We start from the raw sequence: 21,746 nt of genomic DNA on the forward strand, positions 1-21,746 counted from the left end.
TAATGATTAATAATGTATAAGTTATTATACAGATACAATAATGAATAATTTATAAATTATACAGATAAAAGAACAATGAATAATAAACAAGTTATAATACATTTATATAATAAGTTATTATAAAAGTAATAATAATAATAATAACGCTACAATAAATAAAACCAACGCACATTACTAAATGACTTGGTAGATCACCCACCAGAGGGCACTATTATCCACTTTTTAATACATTCACAATGCATCTCAAAGCTCAGAGTGTGGAGGTAATGATGAACCACAGGAGCAACAACAACAACTTTATTTATTTATCACTACAGAACAAAGTTTCAGTCAGTTTTTAAGGAATGCAGTCGATACAATAAGTAGATACAATTCAAATACATTTGGACATGAAAATACATTTTTAGCTTTGGTACTTTGTTATTCTTTTGCTTCCATGGTTCATTTATTTTACTTCCTTAGCTCTAGTATATTTTAATTCCTTAGCTCTAGTATATTTTACTTCCTTAGCTCTGGTATATTTTACTTCCTTAGCTCTAGTATATTTACTTCCTTAGCTCTAGTATATTTACTTCCTTAGCTCTGGTATATTTTAATTCCTTAGCTCTAGTATATTTTAATTCCTTAGCTCTATTATATTTACTTCCTTAGCTCTAGTATATTTTAATTCCTGAGAGTTTTCTTACTGTAACTGAAGTAACAATTATTTTCCCGACACACCATTTAAAAAAAGAACAACTTTATACATTTCAAAAGAAGTAGTAGGTACTAGAAGTAGTAATAGAGTATAATAAGTAGTAGGTACTAGAAGTAGTAATAGAGTATAATAAGTATACTAGAAGTAGTAATATAATATAATATTGTTTTGTTTCAATCCACACACATTCAGGGGCTTTTCAAGCTTTGAAGAGTTCTAATCTATAATTAGTTGTCGGGCAGAAAACTCTAATCTCCATATTCTAACTTTTTGTGTTTTTTCGTAATTTAATTCCTTCTTGATCAAACTACAGCGTCAAACAAAAGCCTCAAAAGTAGCAGATCTACAAGCTGGAAACGCGGCGAGTGGGTGTGGAGGAGTCTGAGAGTTATATAGGGTTTAGCCTGGTACACCCCCCCTCCATGTGGAGGAGTCTGAGAGTTATATAGGGTTTAGCCTGGTAAACCCCCCCTCCATGTGGAGGAGTCTGAGGGTTATATAGGGTTTAGCCTGGTACACCCCCCCTCCATGTGGAGGAGTCTGAGAGTTATATAGGGTTTAGCCTGGTACACCCCCCCTCCATGTGGAGGAGTCTGAGAGTTATATAGGGTTTAGCCTGGTAAACCCCCCCTCCATGTGGAGGAGTCTGAGAGTTATATAGGGTTTAGCCTGGTACACCCCCCCTCCATGTGGAGGAGTCTGAGAGTTATATAGGGTTTAGCCTGGTAAACCCCCCCTCCATGTGGAGGAGTCTGAGGGTTATATAGGGTTTAGCCTGGTACACCCCCCCTCCATGTGGAGGAGTCTGAGGGTTATATAGGGTTTATATGAAGAATAGTGCGCGCACATCCGTTAGTCCAGGTGCTTAGACAAACAAAGTATAATGAAAAAGAATAAAGTCTGCACACTGGTAGATGCAAAAAGCTCCAGAATGTATTGCTCGTCAACGTTTCGGCCTGTTCAGGCCTTCATCAGGACATATATAGTGGAAAAGGGCATACACAGAGGTTTTTATAGGTACTACTATGCAATGATAGGCTCCCCCAATAGGGCAAGTGAGGTCACATGCAGCCAACTCAATCAGGAGGTTGGCTAATACATAAAGACAAGAATATCTGAAGATAAACAGTGTGTACCCATCCCAAGATCCAAGAATAGCAATAAACAAAAATACATTTAAAGTTTCCCAAGATTAATACATTTAGTTATAAATGTATAGAATAGGTACTCAAAGAACAAAGAACAAAGGGGGGAACACAGTGACATGCTGCAGCATAGGACATGAGATAGTAATGGTTTAAACAAGGTCTAAATAATAGGGGGGATCGCCACTAAATCCCTCAACAAAAGTATCATAATAATCTCAGGGAGATAAACAAAACAACGTCAGCTCTAGGAGCGTACTCTATTACAGGTGTTCTGAAGGTGTGTAAAAACACTAATAGACAGAAAACAAGTACAGGCTAAACGATTGTATAAGGGAACAAGAGAACAACTAATGCAGGCCAAGGCTCAAGATCCCTGTAATTATCAATAAAAAACATGTCCTATACTGCTGCACCAGGAGGAAGGAAATCCTGTCACCGGCACCCTGAAGATCACAAAAAGAGAAAGGAGAAAGTAAGTCACTGCACCACAAACACATACAAATATTATAAGGCCTTCTAGGCAATGGCAGATAATTCAACATTAAGAATATTAAAAAGTACTAAGAGGTAAATACCCAGGTAAAATCAGAAGAGGGGAACCTAAGATATATAAATAGGCCTAATAGGGGGGTTTACAGAAATGGCCTGATATCAAAAGATTCATTTAGACCTCTTTTCACTGTGTCCAAAGTGGAAATCCAAAAAGCTTCCCTTTTGAGGAGTAAACAATCAATGTCTCCCCCTCTGGGTGTCAATGTGACACGCTCAATGCCTATATATTTCAATGAAGAGATGCAGTGTTGGGCTTTATGAAAATGTACTGCCACTGGATTTCTAAAATCCTTAGTTCTAATGTCACTCCTGTGTTCTGAGATCCTCGTTTTCAGGGGTCTTAATGTTTTGCCAATATAAGCAAGCCCACATACACATTTGATCATGTAGATGATATTGGGTGTAGTGCAACTGATGACGCCTCTGATCTTAAAACATTTACCTGTAACAGGGTGATTAAAAGTGTGACATTTATAAGTAAAACTGCATTGAGCGCATCTGCCGCATTTGTAATTGCCATCTGGAATGTTACTAAGAAAATGTGTGGGAGTTGCCTGATGTAAGTGTGACCTAACCAGTAGGTTCCTCAAATTTGGTGGTCTTTTATACACAATGCGGGGAGGGACTGTAAAAGACTTGCCAAGAATAGGGTCAGAGTTTAAAATGTGCCAATGCCTCCTGATCAATTTTTCAAAGTGGTGACCCAGAGGAGAATATTGAACAAAACACTTGATGTGTTTTTCAGTTCTATCTGTTCTCTCTTTGGGTTTTAAACATTCCAGTTGAGTACATCTGTTGAATTGATATAGGGTTTAGCCTGGTAAACCCCCCTCCATGTGGAGGAGTCTGAGGGTTATATAGGGTTTAGCCTGGTAAACCCCCCTCCATGTGGAGGAGTCTGAGGGTTATATAGGGTTTAGCCTGGTAAACCCCCCTCCATGTGGAGGAGTCTGAGGGTTATATAGGGTTTAGCCTGGTAAACCCCCCTCCGGAAATCTCATTTCCATTTGATTTGGTTACTAGGCTATATAGGGTTAGGGTTAGTAAGGGTAGTTATTAGGGTTGTTAGGGCTATTAGGGTTATTAGGGTTAGGGTTAGTTAGGGTAGTTATTAGGGGTATTAGGGTTAGTTAGGGTTAGGGTTAGGGTTAGTTAGGGTAGTTATTAGGGGTATTAGGGTTAGTTAGGGTTAGGGTTAGGTTATAGGTTATTAGGGTCATTAGGGTTCGGGGTTCTACATCTACTTGACACCCAGCTTGGCCACCTTCATCCTCAACATCTGGATCTCCAGGTTGAGCTTCTCTCTCTCCAACAGAAGGTTTCCTCTCTTCAGCGCCACCAGTTCTTCTGGGACCAGCACAGAGCGGCCCACCGAGACCGCCGCGTCAGAACCCTCCACACCTGGACCCACAGAGAGAAAGAAATGTCCAACGATGCTTTATAACACACACACACACACACACACACACACACACACACACACACACACACACACACACACACACACACACACACACACACACACACACACACACACACACACACACACACACACACACACACACACACACTATAGCAGCAACCAACATTTGGCCCCACTGCTATACCTGCACTGCTTACTTCAACACCTGGGGGGCGCTGTGGAGCAGCCTATTGAAATGAATGGACAGGGATTCAACACTTCATAGCTCATAGTAGCTTAAAGGAATAGTTCACCAAAAACATGTATTATTTTCTATCAATCACTGAACCGTGCACAAGCTCATGCGCAAGCTCGTGAGTCGAGCCCATTGGTCGAAACCGTTTTCCTTGTTCATGTACAGTGGCCCCAGCCGTTTTGAGTTGCAGTACCTATGAATGGCCAGCATGTCCAATGCGCTTCAATGCAACCACTGGGTTCTGGGGGCTTGGGTGAGTGATTGATGGAAAATAAGACATTTTTGGGTGAACTATTCCTTTAATGAAATGAACCAATCAAAGGCACCGCTTACTTCACACTGGGTGGGATTAGCTTTTTTGTTTATTTTATTGATAACGATGATAATGTTCATTACCGTCTTCTTCTCTGGATTTCAGCTCCACCTCCACTGGGTAATGATCGCTCACCTTCAGGGCCTGATGGATGGATGATTCATTCATTCATTAAACATACATGTGATTAATAAATGATACACATTACATATATTATATATTATAACACATTTATACACATTACATATATTATATATTATAACACATTTATACACATTACATATATTATATATTATAACACATTTATACACATTACATATATTATATATTATAACACATTTATACACATTACATATATTATATATTATAACACATTTAAAACACATTTTAAACCACGATGGTCTGAGCTCTATGAATTCCTAGTTGTATATCATCGCTGTCATATTTCAACCTTTTTATTGTCTTTAATAGATCAGTGTTATTTAACACCCTTTACGTCTGTGTGTGGGTTTATAGATCAGTGTTATTTAACAGCCTTCATGTCTGTGTGAGGGTTTATAGATCAGTGTTATTTAACAGCCTTTATGTCTGTGTGAGGGTTTATAAATCAGTGTTATTTAACAGCCTTTATGTCTGTGTGAGGGTTTATAGATCAGTGTTATTTAACACCCTTTACGTCTGTGTGAGGGTTTATAGATCAGTGCTATTGAACACCCTTTAACAGCTCTGGAATCACCCACGGTGACTCTGAGAAGGAAGGGACAGATGGATCACCTGGCTCCCGTCCGCTCCCATTCTATCTCCTTGCTAAAATATGTCATATTTCCTTAACTTTTTACAGTGGGGAAAACAAGTCATTTTCGATCCGCGATCACTCCGCCGTGGCGACTGGCGTGAGAGATGTTATTGTTCCAGGCGTTAGCCAGGACCATCCACCATCCTGCACGCATATATTGTTTACAATCGGGCGCTGGTCGTGGCGTCTACAGCTGTAAACAGCGCAGCGTTACAAACGGTGAGATCTCTGGCACTCAACGTCACTTTTTTAATAACACTCTGGCACCGATGAATTGAATACATAGGACCTTAATGGAAACAAGCCCTGGGCTTACCTCGGTTTAATCCTTTTAGCATTCTTTTATATAAATCTGTGCCACCGTGCCTTGTTTTGCAAACTGTTAATAAAGTATCAATCGATCAACCGAAAAAGGTCAATCAGGATGTGCAAAAATCGGCCTGCTGGTGGCGCTATAACAGGACAATGTAAAAAGGGTGGCATTCTTCCTTGGCCTAGTGGGAAAGTGCGTGCAAAGTTTCATGGCAATCTCACGCTGGGTTCATTATTTGAGGCATTTTGTTCAAAACGGAGCACTCCTGCAACAGTTCTGTCTTGATCACATGACTATAAAGATACTGTGTACCGATTTGCGTGATGTTTGGACTCTGTAGGAGTGATATTAAAAAAATGTTTTGCAAAAATCGGCCTGCTGGTGGCGCTATAACAGGCCAATCTGAAGATTTTGAGGCAGAGGTTCTGCTCTGGCATCCAGGGCGTGTGTGTCCAGATCCGGCCAACGGTGCCGGAGATTAGGGACGGACGGACGGACGGACGGACAGACGCACACACACATATTATTGTGTTGTTTTAAAGGCATATTATGTGTTTTTCTTCTATTTCCTGAAAATTCTTATGTTACATCAATACATCATGTTACATACATGATGTAATGATATACATCATGTTACAATGATGTAAATCATGCTACACACATGTTACATACATGATGTAATGATACACACATACATTATGTTACATACCTGCTCCTGGGTCAGTCTGTAGGCTTGCTGGAAGTTGAAGGGTTTGGCAGAGTTTGGTACCATGGCTTCCAGCATGTCATCTCCATAGACCACTATCCTGTATAATATATATATATATAGAATATAATATAAACATGTCATCTCTATAGAGACGAGACCATATAGAATATAATATAAAAATGTCACATAGATTACTATCCTAGAGAGATCTGATCTATATTTCGGCTTTAGGCTTACGGTTAAAATGCCAACTTAAAAGAAAAATGCATTGCATGCAATTCATAAAATCGTGTCCTAAAATGTTGATATCCTCACAAGTATAGCAATACAAAGTATATTATGTGTGTATGCGTGCGTGCGTGCGTGCGTGCGTTACCTGTCATAAGTGTGGTCGTTCTTGGTGCTGGCGGTCGTGTCCACATCGTCTGCGATCAGCCAGTGGAAGTTCTTGTCGCTGCGGATACGGATGTCCTTCATGTCTTTCTTAGAGACGTAGGAACCGTCAGCGTTGAAGTCCCCCAGGATCATCACGTTCTAAAACACAGAGCCATAGAACCTTATCATGTTCTACAACATAGAACCTTATCATGTTCTACAACACAGAACCACAGAACTGTATCATGTTCTACAGCATAGAACCACAGAACCTTATCATGTTCTACAACATAGAACCATAAAACCTTATCATGTTCTACAACATAGAACCATATAACCTTATCATGTTATAAAACACAGAACCACAGAACCGTATCATGTTCTACAACATAGAACCACAGAACCGTATCATGTTATACAACATAGAACCATAGAACCTTATCATGTTCTACAACACAGAACCACAGAACCTTATCATGTTCTACAACATAGAACCACAGAACCGTATCATGTTATACAACATAGAACCACAGAAACTTATCATGTTCTACAACACAGAACCACAGAACCTTATCATGTTCTACAACATAGAACCACAGAACCGTATCATGTTATACAACATAGAACCACAGAAACTTATCATGTTCTACAACACAGAACCATAAAACCTTATCATGTTCTACAACACAGAACCACAGAACCTTATCATGTTCTACAACACAGAACCATAAAACCTTATCATGTTTTACAACAGAGCCAAAGGTCTCGACAATATCCCCACCAAATTTCTAAAAGACTCAGCCGCCTCCATTTGCTCCAATCATTACTCACATAATAAACCTCTCCATCAAACAGGGACGGGTCCCTAATGACTTCAAAAAAGCAAGGGTGACCCCTCTGTACAAAAAAGGAAAGCAATTAGACCCTGGCAACTACCGTCCTATTTCTACTCTTAGCTCCATCTCGAAAGTCATGGAAAAAAATATCTATGAACAGGTCGATAAGTATCTTGCGGAGAAAAATCTAATTTACAAATTCCAATCTGGTTTCAGAAAAAAACACTCCACTGACACATGCCTTCTCTATTTGAACGAAACAAGAGGTCGAGAATGGCAAATTTTGCGGCATGGTCATGCTGGACCTCCAGAAGGCCTTTGACACCGTTAATTACCCAATTATGATCGATAAGCTTAAAGCAATAGGTTTTGATGATATGTCGGTGAGCTGGATGAGATCCTATCTGGAAGGGAGGGAACAAGTGGTGGAAGTAAACGGCACCCAGTCCCCTCCCCTCCCCTCCCAGTGACTTGTGGTGTTCCGCAAGGAAGTATACTAGGACCTTTACTGTTCCTGATATATGTGAACGATATGTCTTCAGCTTGCGACTGCAAACTGTTCCTGTTCGCAGATGACTCGGCCCTGCTGGTCTCGGACAGGGACAGGCTGCAGGTTGAGAAAACTCTCAGCTCTGAACTCTACACGATCCGTATCTGGCTCTCCGACAACAAACTATCATTACACCTGGGTAAAACTGAATCCATCCTCTTTGGGTCCAGTACTAACCTTAGCAAGGCTGAGAGTTTCACGATCAAAGCGGGTGATGATGTTATCACAAGAAAGGAGGAAATGACCTACCTGGGTTCCATCTTGGAGGCAAACCTCTACGGTGACAAAATGGCCGAAAGAGTGATCAAAAAGGTCAACCAAAGAACACGCTTTTTGTATAGGATTGGCCGTCTAGTCAGTAAGAATACTTTGAAGATTCTTGCAGGGGCCCTCATACAAGGTCATTACGATTATGCATGCTCCTCATATAACACAACACCACCAAGGCCTTAAAAACAAGGCTCCAAACATCCCAAAACAAACTAGTAAGGCTACTTCTTGGCCTCAATCACAAAACCCATCTAACCCCTGCTCATTTTGCTAGGATTGGATGGCTCAGGGTTGAGGACAGAGTACAGCAACTTACAATGGGCCTGGTCTTCAAGATACACCACAACATTGGGATCCCCCTGTATTTGTCAAAATACTTCCAAAACGTTAATGAAGTCCACGATCATAACACCAGAGGCAGCTCCACGAATCATGTTCAACCCAGATTCTACTACACAAAAGACAGATAAGTATCATGTTCTAGAACATAAAGAACAAGAGAACGTAGGGCCCAGGCACACAGACCTTTATTGTGGAGCATCCACAATAAAGTGAGATGAGAGAAGTCACTGTTACATACAGTGAGCTGAGAGAAGTCACTGTTACATACAGTGAGATGAGAGAAGTCACTGTTACATACAGTGAGCTGAGAGAAGTCACTGTTACATACAGTGAGATGAGAGAAGTCACTGTTACATACAGTGAGCTGAGAGAAGTCACTGTTACATACAGTGAGATGAGAGAAGTCACTGTTACATACAGTGAGCTGAGAGAAGTCACTGTTACATACAGTGAGCTGAGAGAAGTTACTGTTACATACAGTGAGATGAGAGAAGTCACTGTTACATACAGTGAGATGAGAGAAGTCACTGTTACATACAGTGAGCTGAGAGAAGTCACTGTTACATACAGTGAGATGAGAGAAGTCACTGTTACATACAGTGAGCTGAGAGAAGTCACTGTTACATACAGTGAGCTGAGAGAAGTTACTGTTACATACAGTGAGCTGAGAGAAGTTACTGTTACATACAGTGAGATGAGAGAAGACACTGTTACATACAGTGAGCTGAGAGAAGTTACTGTTACATACAGTGAGCTGAGAGAAGTTACTGTTACATACAGTGAGATGAGAGAAGACACTGTTACATACAGTGAGCTGAGAGAAGTTACTGTTACATACAGTGAGCTGAGAGAAGTTACTGTTACATACAGTGAGATGAGAGAAGACACTGTTACATACAGTGAGCTGAGAGAAGTCACTGTTACATACAGTGAGCTGAGAGAAGTTACTGTTACATACAGTGAGCTGAGAGAAGTTACTGTTACATACAGTGAGATGAGAGAAGACACTGTTACATACAGTGAGATGAGAGAAGTTACTGTTACATACAGTGCAATCTGGGAACCCATCGCCAAATGAAAAGGAAAAACAGCGCCCTCTGCTTTTTTTTACTATCTCAGTTGGCTCTGGGAGGAAGTCGACGTAGCACACGTGCGCAAGGAAACCTGGGTTTTGGTCTGCCCTCAGCGCTCCACTTCCGATGGTGCGACTATGTTTTCATTCCCACTAACAATATTTCTACACAGAACACTAACACCACTTTTCCCAGAGAACATGGATGGTTTTGGTTATAAGCCCACTTGTTTCTATGATGAACAAGTTAAAATGTGAATATCTTTCCGTGGTTTTGTCGGCTCCGAGGACGCTATTGTTAAATGAGTTTCGGTTTGTTTTGAGTGGGGAAGGATCGGCGGACACGTAAATCCCACCCACTACATTTGATTGGGTAAAGCGCGGCCTGCTTCCTGATCTGAAGGCACGCCCACTTGTAGGCCAGTGCGTACGCGATATGACGAACCCCCCCGACAGATTCAAACGCAGAGCAGAATCTGTTCTTGAGAGATTACATACAGTGCAACGGGCAAAAGTTATCATTTTAGACACGGGTAATTCCTTGAGTACTGTGTGTATTTTTTTTCTCTCTGTCTCTCTCTGCATCCAAGACTAGTGGTTGGTCACTTTTAGACGCCCACTCCTCCCACAGCGAATGACATGAATTCATTTTGTCAGATTGACAGTTCAGCGACGAATGAGAACAAAGAAGGTTGCAGATCCGGTCTGTGTGAGCCTCATGAGTTCAAACCCAGACAGTAGGCGGGCTCTAGACCGGATCTGAGTAATGAGAAGTGAATAGGAACCGTTCTCCCGCAAATCCACAATTTGATCGCCTGGTCGGCATTTGCGGGAGATTTATGGTCGCAAACCCATATGGTCGCAAACCCACGAGCGACCATTTATGGTCGCTCGTGGGTTTGCGGGTTGAGTCGTGCGTTGAGTCGCTTGCTACCCCTCCGTTACGCCACTGATTGTATATATTATTAGCTGGGAACCCCCTGAAACCCCCTTAAGGACCCCTGTGGGTCCCCGGACCCCATTTTGAGAAGCAGTGTTCTAAAGGATCAGAGAGCAGAACGTCTGTATTGACATGTAAGGTTCCTTACGTCTGTCTTCCATTTCTTCTTGATGTCCAGGAAGACGTCGTAAAGCTCATCCAACTCCTTCTCTGAGTCCTCAGGTTTAGTGTGGACCGGGATCAGGACCAGGTCCTTCAGGACTGGACGGACAGACAGACAGACAGACAGACAGACAGACAGACAGACAGACAGACAGACAGACAGACAGACAGACAGACAGACAGACAGACAGATGACAGAAAGCAGTGGTGTAAAGTAAGTAAGTACATGTACTCAAGTACTGTACTTAAGATTTTTTTTTAGGCATTTTTACTTTACTGGAGTTTTTCCAATTGTCTATACTTTTACTCCACTACATCTCAGAGGCAAATATTGTACTTTTACTCCACTACAATTATTTGAAAACTTTAGTTACTAATTACTTCTGCTATTTTCAAACATTTTATTACTTTTACTTTTGGTACTTTAAGCATTCACATGCTATTTAATGTACTTGATACCTCTGACTAGGTTGCGATGGCATTTGGAAGCATGCATACTGTACATAATGTATATACTGCGCGCGCGCACACACACACACACACACACACACACACACACACACACACACACACACACACACACACACACACACACACACACACACACACACACACACACACACACACACACACACACACACACACACACACACACACACACAGTATTGAGACATCTGAATCTGAGGATGTACGGGTCTCTGGCGAACACGTCTTCTTTGGATGTTTTTTCGTCATCAAACTGATAGGAGCCAACAAGATCCACCAGGTCATCCCTACACACACACACGCACACGCACACGCACACGCACACACACACACACACACACAAAATATTAAATATTTAGTATCAATAATAATATTGAACTAAATCTCACAAATATGATGATACGGTATGCAGCGTGGATATGATTAGATGATATCATCAGCACATCATCAGCACATACTGCCTCTCTTAAGTCTCTTACTCTAATATAATATTATTAATATAATAACACCTTTAGCCACATTATATTATAACGTTACAGCATAGCAATAATACCCAACATGGGAATCTTCATTTTACTGTCATTATATTCCACAAAAAGCCTGCTCCCTGTCTTCTGCACCTCCCTGACCTCTACTCCTTCTGCACCTCCCTGACCTCTACTCCTTCTGTACCTCCCTGACCTCTACTCCTTCTGTACCTCCCTGACCTCTACTCCTTCTGTACCTCCCTGACCTCTACTCCTTCTGCACCTCCCTGACCTCTACTCCTTCTGTACCTCCCTGACCTCTACTCCTTCTGTACCTCCCTGACCTCTACTCCTTCTGCACCTCCCTGACCTCTGCACCTCCCTGACCTCTACTCCTTCTGCACCTCCCTGACCTCTGCACCTCCCTGACCTCTACTCCTTCTGTACCTCCCTGACCTCTACTCCTTCTGTACCTCCCTGACCTCTACTCCTTCTGTACCTCCCTGACCTCTGCACCTCCCTGACCTCTACTCCTTCTGCACCTCCCTGACCTCTGCACCTCCCTGACCTCTACTCCTTCTGTACCTCCCTGACCTCTACTCCTTCTGCACCTCCCTGACCTCTACTCCTTCTGTACCTCCCTGACCTCTGCACCTCCCTGACCTCTACTCCTTCTGCACCTCCCTGACCTCTGCACCTCCCTGACCTCTACTCCTTCTGTACCTCCCTGACCTCTACTCCTTCTGTACCTCCCTGACCTCTGCACCTCCCTGACCTCTACTCCTTCTGTACCTCCCTGACCTCTACTCCTTCTGCACCTCCCTGACCTCTGCACCTCCCTGACCTCTACTCCTTCTGCACCTCCCTGACCTCTGCACCTCCCTGACCTCTACTCCTTCTGCACCTCCCTGACCTCTGCACCTCCCTGACCTCTACTCCTTCTGCACCTCCCTGACCTCTACTCCTTCTGCACCTCCCTGACCTCTACTCCTTCTGCACCTCCCTGACCTCTACTCCTTCTGCACCTCCCTGACCTCTACTCCTTCTGTACCTCCCTGACCTCTACTCCTTCTGTACCTCCCTGACCTCTACTCCTTCTGTACCTCCCTGACCTCTACTCCTTCTGCACCTCCCTGACCTCTACTCCTTCTGTACCTCCCTGACCTCTACTCCTTCTGCACCTCCCTGACCTCTACTCCTTCTGCACCTCCCTGACCTCTACTCCTTCTGTACCTCCCTGACCTCTACTCCTTCTGTACCTCTCTGACCTCTACTCCTTCTGCACCTCCCTGACCTCTACTCCTTCTGCACCTCCCTGACCTCTACTCCTTCTGCACCTCCCTGACCTCTACTCCTTCTGTACCTCTCTGACCTCTACTCCTTCTGTACCTCCCTGACCTCTACTCCTTCTGCACCTCCCTGACCTCTACTCCTTCTGTACCTCCCTGACCCCTACTCCTTCTGCACCTCCCTGACCTCTACTCCTTCTGTACCTCCCTGACCCCTACTCCTTCTGCACCTCCCTGACCTCTGCACCTCCCTGACCTCTACTCCTTCTGCACCTCCCTGACCTCTACTCCTTTTTTTAATTATTATTACATCATATTTACCTGTATGTACAGTATATATATATATATATATATATATATATATATATATATATATATATATATATATAGATATATGTATATATATATGTATATATATATATTACATCATATTTACCTGTATGTACAGTATATATATATATATATATATATATATATATATATATATATATATATATATATATATGTATATATATATATTACATCATATTTACCTGTATGTACAGTATATATATATATATATATATATATATATATATATATATATATATATATATATATATATATATATATATATATATATATATATATATATATATATGTATATATATATATATTACATCATATTTACCTGTACAGGAACATGAACTGCTCCTTGTATCGAGTCCTTCCCAGACGAGAGGAGATCTTCAGAGTGTAGTGATGCTTCCCATTGGCTCTGACAGACAGACAGACAGACAGACAGACAGACAGACAGACAGACAGACAGACAGACAGACAGACAGATGAATATATTAGCCCCGATAGCAATAGAGCACCGAAGTCTGACGTAATGTACACATCCTATACCTGGGTCACGTTTTCCCCATTCTGAATTCCCATAGACGTGTTTAATATATAAATGTGTGTATATATATATATATATATATATATATATATATATATATATATATATATATATATACATACTGTAAAGACGTGCTTAATATCGTCAGCGTCATAAAGAACTGTGTTCAAAAATAAGTCAGTGATCCTGGCGGTTTGACTCTTATGGATGAAGCATCAACTGAGTGAGAAAACACTGACGTTAGTTATTACTGTATTTACTTTAGACTGACGTTAGTTACCGCCACCGAATGAATGAAATGTTCTCCAGAAACAGACTGTATCAAATAATGAGTGACTGACTATATCATAAACCATACAGAGCCTCCCTGACAATATCTATATACATTATATAATATATATAATCTATATATATATATATATATATATAATATCTATATACATAATATGAACGATACAGAGCCACCTCCCTGATAATCTCTCAAGAACAGATTCAGAGCTTCGCAATCTGAATCTGTCAGGACGGTCGTTCAGAACGTTTGCACACTGGCCTACAAGTGGCCTACAAGTGGCCTACAAGTGGGCAGGCCTTAGATCCTGAAGCAAGCCGCGCTTTAACCAATCAAAGCCGCTCCAGTCTCCACGGACTTTCTATGTCTGCGAGGCGAAACATATGGTCCGCGGCCCGGACTGACACAAGTAGTGCACAGCTCATCAAGATGTCATTAAAATGTCTCCGTAATCCACACAAGTATGTTTATAAATACCGTGTCAGTTGAGTTATATCCGTTGGTAACTGGTGTGGTTGTCTGTCTGTGAGAATGATCTCCCCGGTGTCTGTCTCCGCACGGTAACGTTACATCGCAATCTAAATTTAACTCCGCGAGGGTACAGATGGAACCAAATGGAACCGTGGTCCTCTACCCTCTCTCTCTCGGACTAACAAAAACAGCCAAAATGTCTCTTTTAAGCCACCCGCTCATATTGAACATCATTCCTGAGTAAATAGTTTATGAACAGAGCTAAATCAGTTTGTGTGCCTCAGCCTCAGCATAAAAGAGTCATATCTTTTGGTTGCCACTGCGCGGCCCATAGTGTTCCGTGGTGGAAGAAATGTTTTCTAGTCGGAATGAAAACATAGGTGCACCACCGGAAGAGGAGGGCTGAGGGCATGGACCAAACCCAGTCAGCGTATAGGTCTAGTTAATTACCCCCCCCCCCCAGAGTCAAATGCAAAAGTGAAAAACACTGGGGGCGCTGTTTTTCCTTTTTATTTGACGATGGGTTCCCAGATTGCGTCCCTGACAATAGCACTGGGATGTGTTTATGTTTGGACCACAGTTCTTACATGAGAAAATTCTAAGACCCAATGTTATTCTCCATAGAGATATGACTGAGAAATATTATTGAAAAATAACTGTGTTGTAGTGTGATGTGCCACAGACAGACAGACAGACAGACAGACAGACAGACAGACAGACAGACAGACAGACCTGTTCAGAGCATCCAGGAGGGTTTTGATGGATTCTCCGCTGATGTCCACCACCTCCAGGATCACTATGATGTCATAACGACTTATAATCTGATTGGATGACAGAGTGGATACATTATAACTTTACATCTAATCTGATTGGATGACAGAGTGGATACATTATAACTTTACATCTAATCTGATTGGAGGACAGAGTTGGATACATTATAACTTTACATCTAATCTGATTGGAGGACAGAGTGGAGTCCCAGTATCAGCAAAAGTAATTAATACAGCATCACAATCATTTTAACCATTTTATCCTTTAGAAGTTGGCTATTCAAAAATAGCAGATCTACAAGCTCGTACATCAGATACACAAGCTTGTACATTTTGCTATTTTGTTTACATTTTTGAAAAATCATTTGAAATGTTTTGAATAGTTTAGATTTTTTTTAACACAGATCTTCTCAGAACAAATCCTTTTCAGATGGGGGTCCGCAGCCAAATACATGTAATTTTGGGGGTCCTTGACAGGAGAAAGTTACTGGAATAGATGATATGATGGATGGATGGATGGATGGATGGGGGTGTGGCTTACCTTAACCAGAACACTCAGAATATCTGCGTCAGAAACCTTGTGTAATCCAAACTTCTGGATGTTGAATGAAGCTACCTTCATGGTGTCTGAAAGAACAGAATGAATGAAGAACAGAATGAATGAAGCTACCTTCATGGTGTCTGAAAGAACAGAATGAAGAACAGAATGAATGAAGCTACCTTCATGGTGTCTGAAAGAACAGAATGAAGAACAGAATGAATGAAGCTACCTTCATGGTGTCTGAAAGAACAGAATGAATGAAGAACAGAATGAATGAAGCTACCTTCATGGTGTCTGAAAGAACAGAATGAATTAAGAACAGAATGAATGAAGCTACCTTCATGGTGTCTGAAAGAACAGAATGAATGAAGAACAGAATGAATGAAGCTACCTTCATGGTGTCTGAAAGATCAGAATGAAGAACAGAATGAATGAAGCTACCTTCATGGTGTCTGAAAGAACAGAATGAAGAACAGAATGAATGAAGCTACCTTCATGGTGTCTGAAAGAACAGAATGAAGAACAGAATGAATGAAGCTACCTTCATGGTGTCTGAAAGAACAGAATGAATGAAGAACAGAATGAATGAAGCTACCTTCATGGTGTCTGAAAGAACAGAATGAATTAAGAACAGAATGAATGAAGCTACCTTCATGGTGTCTGAAAGAACAGAATGAATGAAGAACAGAATGAATGAAGCTACCTTCATGGTGTCTGAAAGATCAGAATGAAGAACAGAATGAATGAAGCTACCTTCATGGTGTCTGAAAGAACAGAATGAAGAATAGAATGAATGAAGCTACCTTCATCGTGTCTGAAAGAACAGAATGAAGAACAGAATGAATGAAGCTACCTTCATGGTGTCTGAAAGAACAGAATGAATGAAGAACAGAATGAATGAAGCTACCTTCATCGTGTCTGAAAGAACTGCGTTAGAACTGCGTTTGAATTTTATTCAATACGGGCCACTCCTGCACTCCTTAGATGTCAATCTTAGCCAATCAGGATGGAATATGAAAAATCAAACAGATCCGTCTTGATCACATGACTATAGAGATCATGTGTACCGATTTGCGTGAAATTTGGTAATATCCAAAAATGTGTTTTACATAAGTCGGCCTCCTGGTGGCGCTGTAAAAGGCAGATGTGAAAAATGCAGGGCAAAGGTTTTTCCTTGGCCTCTAGGGAGTGCACATACAAAGTTTTACACAGATTGGTGTAATTTTAGGTAAAACAAATCAGCCTATTATAGCGCCACCATGAGGCTGATTTAAAACATTTCAAGTGGCATTTCTTCCTCGGCCTAGTGGGGATGTGTGTGCAAAATATCACGGAAATTGCACGCTGTGTTCATGATTTGAGGCATTTTGTTCAAAACGGAGCACTCCTGCAAACTTTGGAAGCCAATTTTAGCCAATCAGGATGGAATATGAAAGATCTGAAAGACCCGTTTCGTTTAACGACTATAGAGATACTGTGTACTGATTTGCGGGATGTTTGGACAAAATCTGTAGGAGTTCTGTAAAAAAATGTGTTTTGCTAAAAGTGGCCTCCCGGTGGCGCTATAACAAGCAAATGTGAAAGGTTTGGGGCAAAAGTTCTGCTCTGGTATCCAGGGAGTGTGTGTGCACAGTTTCGTTGCGATCATGCCAACGGTGCCGTAGATTAGCTGTTCACAGACGGAGGGGGCGACAGACACACGGACGGACGGACGGGCAGACGGACGGACAGACAGGGTGCAAAACATAGTCTCGGCTGTGCCTTTCGGCCTGGCGGAGACAATGAAGCTACCTTCATAGTGTCTGAAAGCAACAGAAAAAAAATACCAGCAACTTTTATAAGTATATACTCTAGTCACTAGAGTCTAGTGTGTGTGTGTGTGTGTGTGTGTGTGTGTGTGTGTGTGTGTGTGTGTGTGTGTGTGTGTGTGTGTGTGTGTGTGTGTGTGTGTGTGTGTGTGTGTGTGTGTGTGTGTCGCATCGCGGGCTTTAGATCAAACGCTATTTTCCAGCAACACACACACACACACACACACACACACACACACACACACACACACACACACACACACACACACACACACACACACACACACACACACACACACACACACACACACACACACACACACACACACGTATTAGTGTATCATTTCACATCTAACTACCTGTCATGTCGATGAGGTAATAATAATAACAATGTACATAATAATCCTGACATTTACAAGCTGCAGCAGGCTCACACATACCTGTGTGTGTGTGTGTGTGTGTGTGTGTGTGTGTGTGTGTGTGTGTGTGTGTGTGTGTGTGTGTGTGTGTGTGTGTGTGCCCCAAAAAAATCATTATTTGCCAAACACTCGCAGCGCTGATGTTATCATTTGATGTTATCACGCTTTTGTTTTCTCTCGGCTTGATTACTGCAACGCACTCTACTCTGGCCTGCCAAAGAAAACAACTGACAGATTACAACTTGTTAAAAATGCGGCAGCCAGAATTTTAACTAAAACTAGGATGAGAGAACATATCACTCCAGTTCTCTACTACACTGGCTCCCGGTTGTTTTTAGGATTGATTTTTAAATTATTTTAGTAGTTTATAAAGCTCTAAATGGTCTGGCACCTTCCTACCTCTATGACTGCCTAGAGAGATATGTTCCAAACCGGCCCCTCAGGTCTTCAAGTGCTGACCTGCTAGAGGTGCCTACAATGACATATAACAAATACGGTGAAGCAGCATTCTGCTTCTACGGACCGACAGCGTGGAATAAACTCCCATTACACCTAAGACAGGCACCCTCTGGGGATATCTTTAAAGCACAGCTTACGACCTACTTCTTCACTCTTGCTTTTAGCTGATTCTTTGGTTGATTTTTAAGTCCTCACTGTATTGTCTATTTTAATGTTGTTTTATGCTTTTGCTTTTCTTTTTTTGCTTTATTGTTAAATTGGTTGTAACTGTAATTGTATTCTTGCTCTGTAAAGCACTTTGAGCTGCATTTCATGTCATGAAAGGTGCTATACAAATAACACCTGCTCATTAACATACTGTTCATCTACACCTGCTCATTAACATACTGTTCATCTACACCTGCTCATTAACATACTGTTCATTTACACCTGCTCATTAACATACTGTTCATTTACACCTGCTCATTAACATACTGTTCATTCACACCTGCTCATTAACATACTGTTCATTCACACCTGCTCATTAACATACTGTTCATCTACACCTGCTCATTAACATACTGTTCATTTACACCTACTCATTAACATACTGTTCATTTACACCTGCTCATTAACATACTGTTCATTTACACCTGCTCATTAACATACTGTTCATTTACACCTGCTCATTAACATACTGTTCATCTACACCTGCTCATTAACATACTGTTCATCTACACCTGCTCATTAACATACTGTTCATTCACACCTGCTCATTAACATACTGTTCATTCACACCTGCTCATTAACATACTGTTCATCTACACCTGCTCATTAACATACTGTTCATATACACCTGCTCATTAACATACTGCTCATCTACACCTGCTCATTAACATACTGTTCATCTACACCTGCTCATTAACATAATGTTCATCTACACCTGCTCATTAACATACTGTTCATATACACCTGCTCATTAACATACTGTTCATATACACCTGCTCATTAACATACTGTTCATATACACCTGCTCATTAACATACTGTTCATTTACACCTGCTCATTAACATACTGTTCATTTACACCTGCTCATTAACATACTGTTCATTTACACCTGCTCATTAACATACTGTTCATCTACATCTGCTCATTAACATACTGTTCATTCACACCTGCTCATTAACATACTGTTCATTACCACCCCAAGGACGCAGAGAGCATTTGAAAATGTGCGTTTTTTCCTGGGTTTGTTACTTTTTTGGGTGTTTTTGTTACATTCATTTGGTTAATTCTCCATATTCTACATTCTGTACTCCATGAAGTGTAGATGTAGCTTTCTTCTTTTTCTTTTTTCTTCATCCCTAAAGTGGGGGGATATCCCTCCACCCAATGGAACTCAGTATGTTGATACCCCCCCGCCCCGCCTCTCTGCTTCCCTACACCACTCTGACTGAGGATCAACCAGGGACCAGGGACCACCACCCTGACTGAGGATCAACCAAGGACCACCACCCTGACTGAGGATCAACCAGGGACCACCACCCTGACTGATTATGAACCAGGGACCACCACCCTGACTGATTATGAACCAGGGACCACCACCCTGACTGAGGATCAACCTGGGGACCACTGTTGTGTTGGGAGGGGGGATATGGGCGTGTTGTGGGGGGGAGCTTGAAATTAAATAATGATAATTAAGGATATTCCTTTAACAGGTCCGTTCATGAAAGTCCTTACGGTCTTGTTTCCAATGAGGGCCTGTGAGCAATTAGGGGTTAAGAGTCTTGCTCAGGGACACATTTCATTTCATCGACACATTTGCTGGCCTGGCCTGGAATCGTACCTGGGGCAACCAGGGCCTCTGGCTCCCTAGGCGGGCTCACTAACCACTCAGCTATGGCCGCCCCTTAACGGGGCCGGCTTAATTTAATGTGTTAATTCGAGGTGATTAAATCAATCGATCATTATTTAACTGAGATATGGGTAGGTACCCTCACAAAAAACATGCAGTAATCCTGGTCTCTATACTGCCTCCCCCTGGTCAGCCGGGGCGGCTGATGGAGGGGATAGGAACTGGTTGGAATAACGCGTTCCTTCCACGTGCTACGTCCTACCGGGGAAACTCCCCCCTGTCAGGTGATAAGAAGCTACGTCCTACCGGGGAAACTCCCCCCTGTCAGGTGATAAGAAGCGGTCTGCTCACTCCTCATGTGTTGAAGGAAGCATGAGCACAGTTTGGGGCTCTCCCTAGGCTGGCAGAGGGAGAGTAGCGCCCAGGATTACATAGGCAATAGGCACTGGGTGAAAAAATGGTTTACAAAATCGTGGGATTAAAAAAAAAAGGGGAAAAAAAGGAAAAATAAAGAGATATGTCCAGAGCTCAAAGAAGATTGAGAACCTGATCTATTCCTTTCCATGGTTGACCTTATTCTGGTCTCTTAACCTTCCCTATTTAACTCATTCATTGTAACTCATTCCATAACACATACCTGTCTTTGTAACAAGTCAGTCATTTGCATGAACGAGCAGATAAAGACCAGATAAAGAGCAGATAAAGAGCAGATAAAGACCAGATAAAGACCAGATAAAGAATGCAGCCCTGAGAACCTCTAGGTCAGAGGTCAGTGTCATATCAACATCAAGTTTGATTATGACACCACATCAAAATTCAATATTTCAAACTGATATTGATTATCCATAAGCTAGACGTAATAACATTTATTTATGTTTTCTTCTTTAGAAATATTTTCTTTCACATCAGGACATAATTTATCATTATAAAGTATGTAGTAATGTAAGATATCATTATATTTATCATTAGACTTTGAATTAATGTTGAATTATGTGCAGGATGTAATTTGTATGTAGACAAAATCAGTAAACTTTTTTTAAAATATTTAATTTTTTCCCTCACACTTATGCCAGTGATCACCCTACCCTGTGCCACACACACACACACACACACACACACACACACACACACACACACACACACACACACACACACACACACACACACACACACACACACACACACACACACACACACACACACACACACACACAGTATATCTAGGTGTATCACAGAGAGGAGAGGAGAGGAGAGAGGATTTAATTTTCATGTCAAAGCAAATGTATGAAGATAC

General features: G+C 41.6%; 1 protein-coding gene across 4 annotated transcripts in view; it reads right to left on the reverse strand.

The window, feature by feature from the left end:
• Positions 1-282: 282 nt before the first annotated feature.
• Positions 283-21,746, reverse strand: part of LOC308080181 (deoxyribonuclease gamma-like) — a 22,305-nt gene continuing 841 nt past the window's right edge. The window contains exons 2-11 of one of the 4 annotated variants that reach the window (XR_013932676.1): positions 15,933-16,018; positions 15,354-15,442; positions 13,646-13,732; positions 11,393-11,506; positions 10,720-10,831; positions 6,563-6,720; positions 6,187-6,283; positions 4,452-4,512; positions 837-3,798; positions 283-804 (exon numbers count right to left, since the gene is read on the reverse strand). Coding sequence is in view for 3 of the 4 variants with exons in the window: in XM_080421956.1 (XP_080278082.1) it covers positions 3,638-3,798; positions 4,452-4,512; positions 6,187-6,283; positions 6,563-6,720; positions 10,720-10,831; positions 11,393-11,506; positions 13,646-13,732; positions 15,354-15,442; positions 15,933-16,013 (960 nt within the window). In the remaining variant the exon portion in view is untranslated. Of the gene's footprint in view, positions 3,799-4,004; positions 4,048-4,451; positions 4,513-6,186; positions 6,284-6,562; positions 6,721-10,719; positions 10,832-11,392; positions 11,507-13,645; positions 13,733-15,353; positions 15,443-15,932; positions 16,019-21,746 lie in introns of all 4 variants that reach the window. The other 3 variants (XM_080421957.1, XM_080421958.1, XM_080421956.1) reach the window with 3 other exon arrangements.

This window comes from Gymnoscopelus braueri (genome assembly GCF_963280865.1).
Source record: "Gymnoscopelus braueri genome assembly, chromosome: 3".
Lineage (NCBI taxonomy): Eukaryota > Metazoa > Chordata > Actinopteri > Myctophiformes > Myctophidae > Gymnoscopelus > Gymnoscopelus braueri.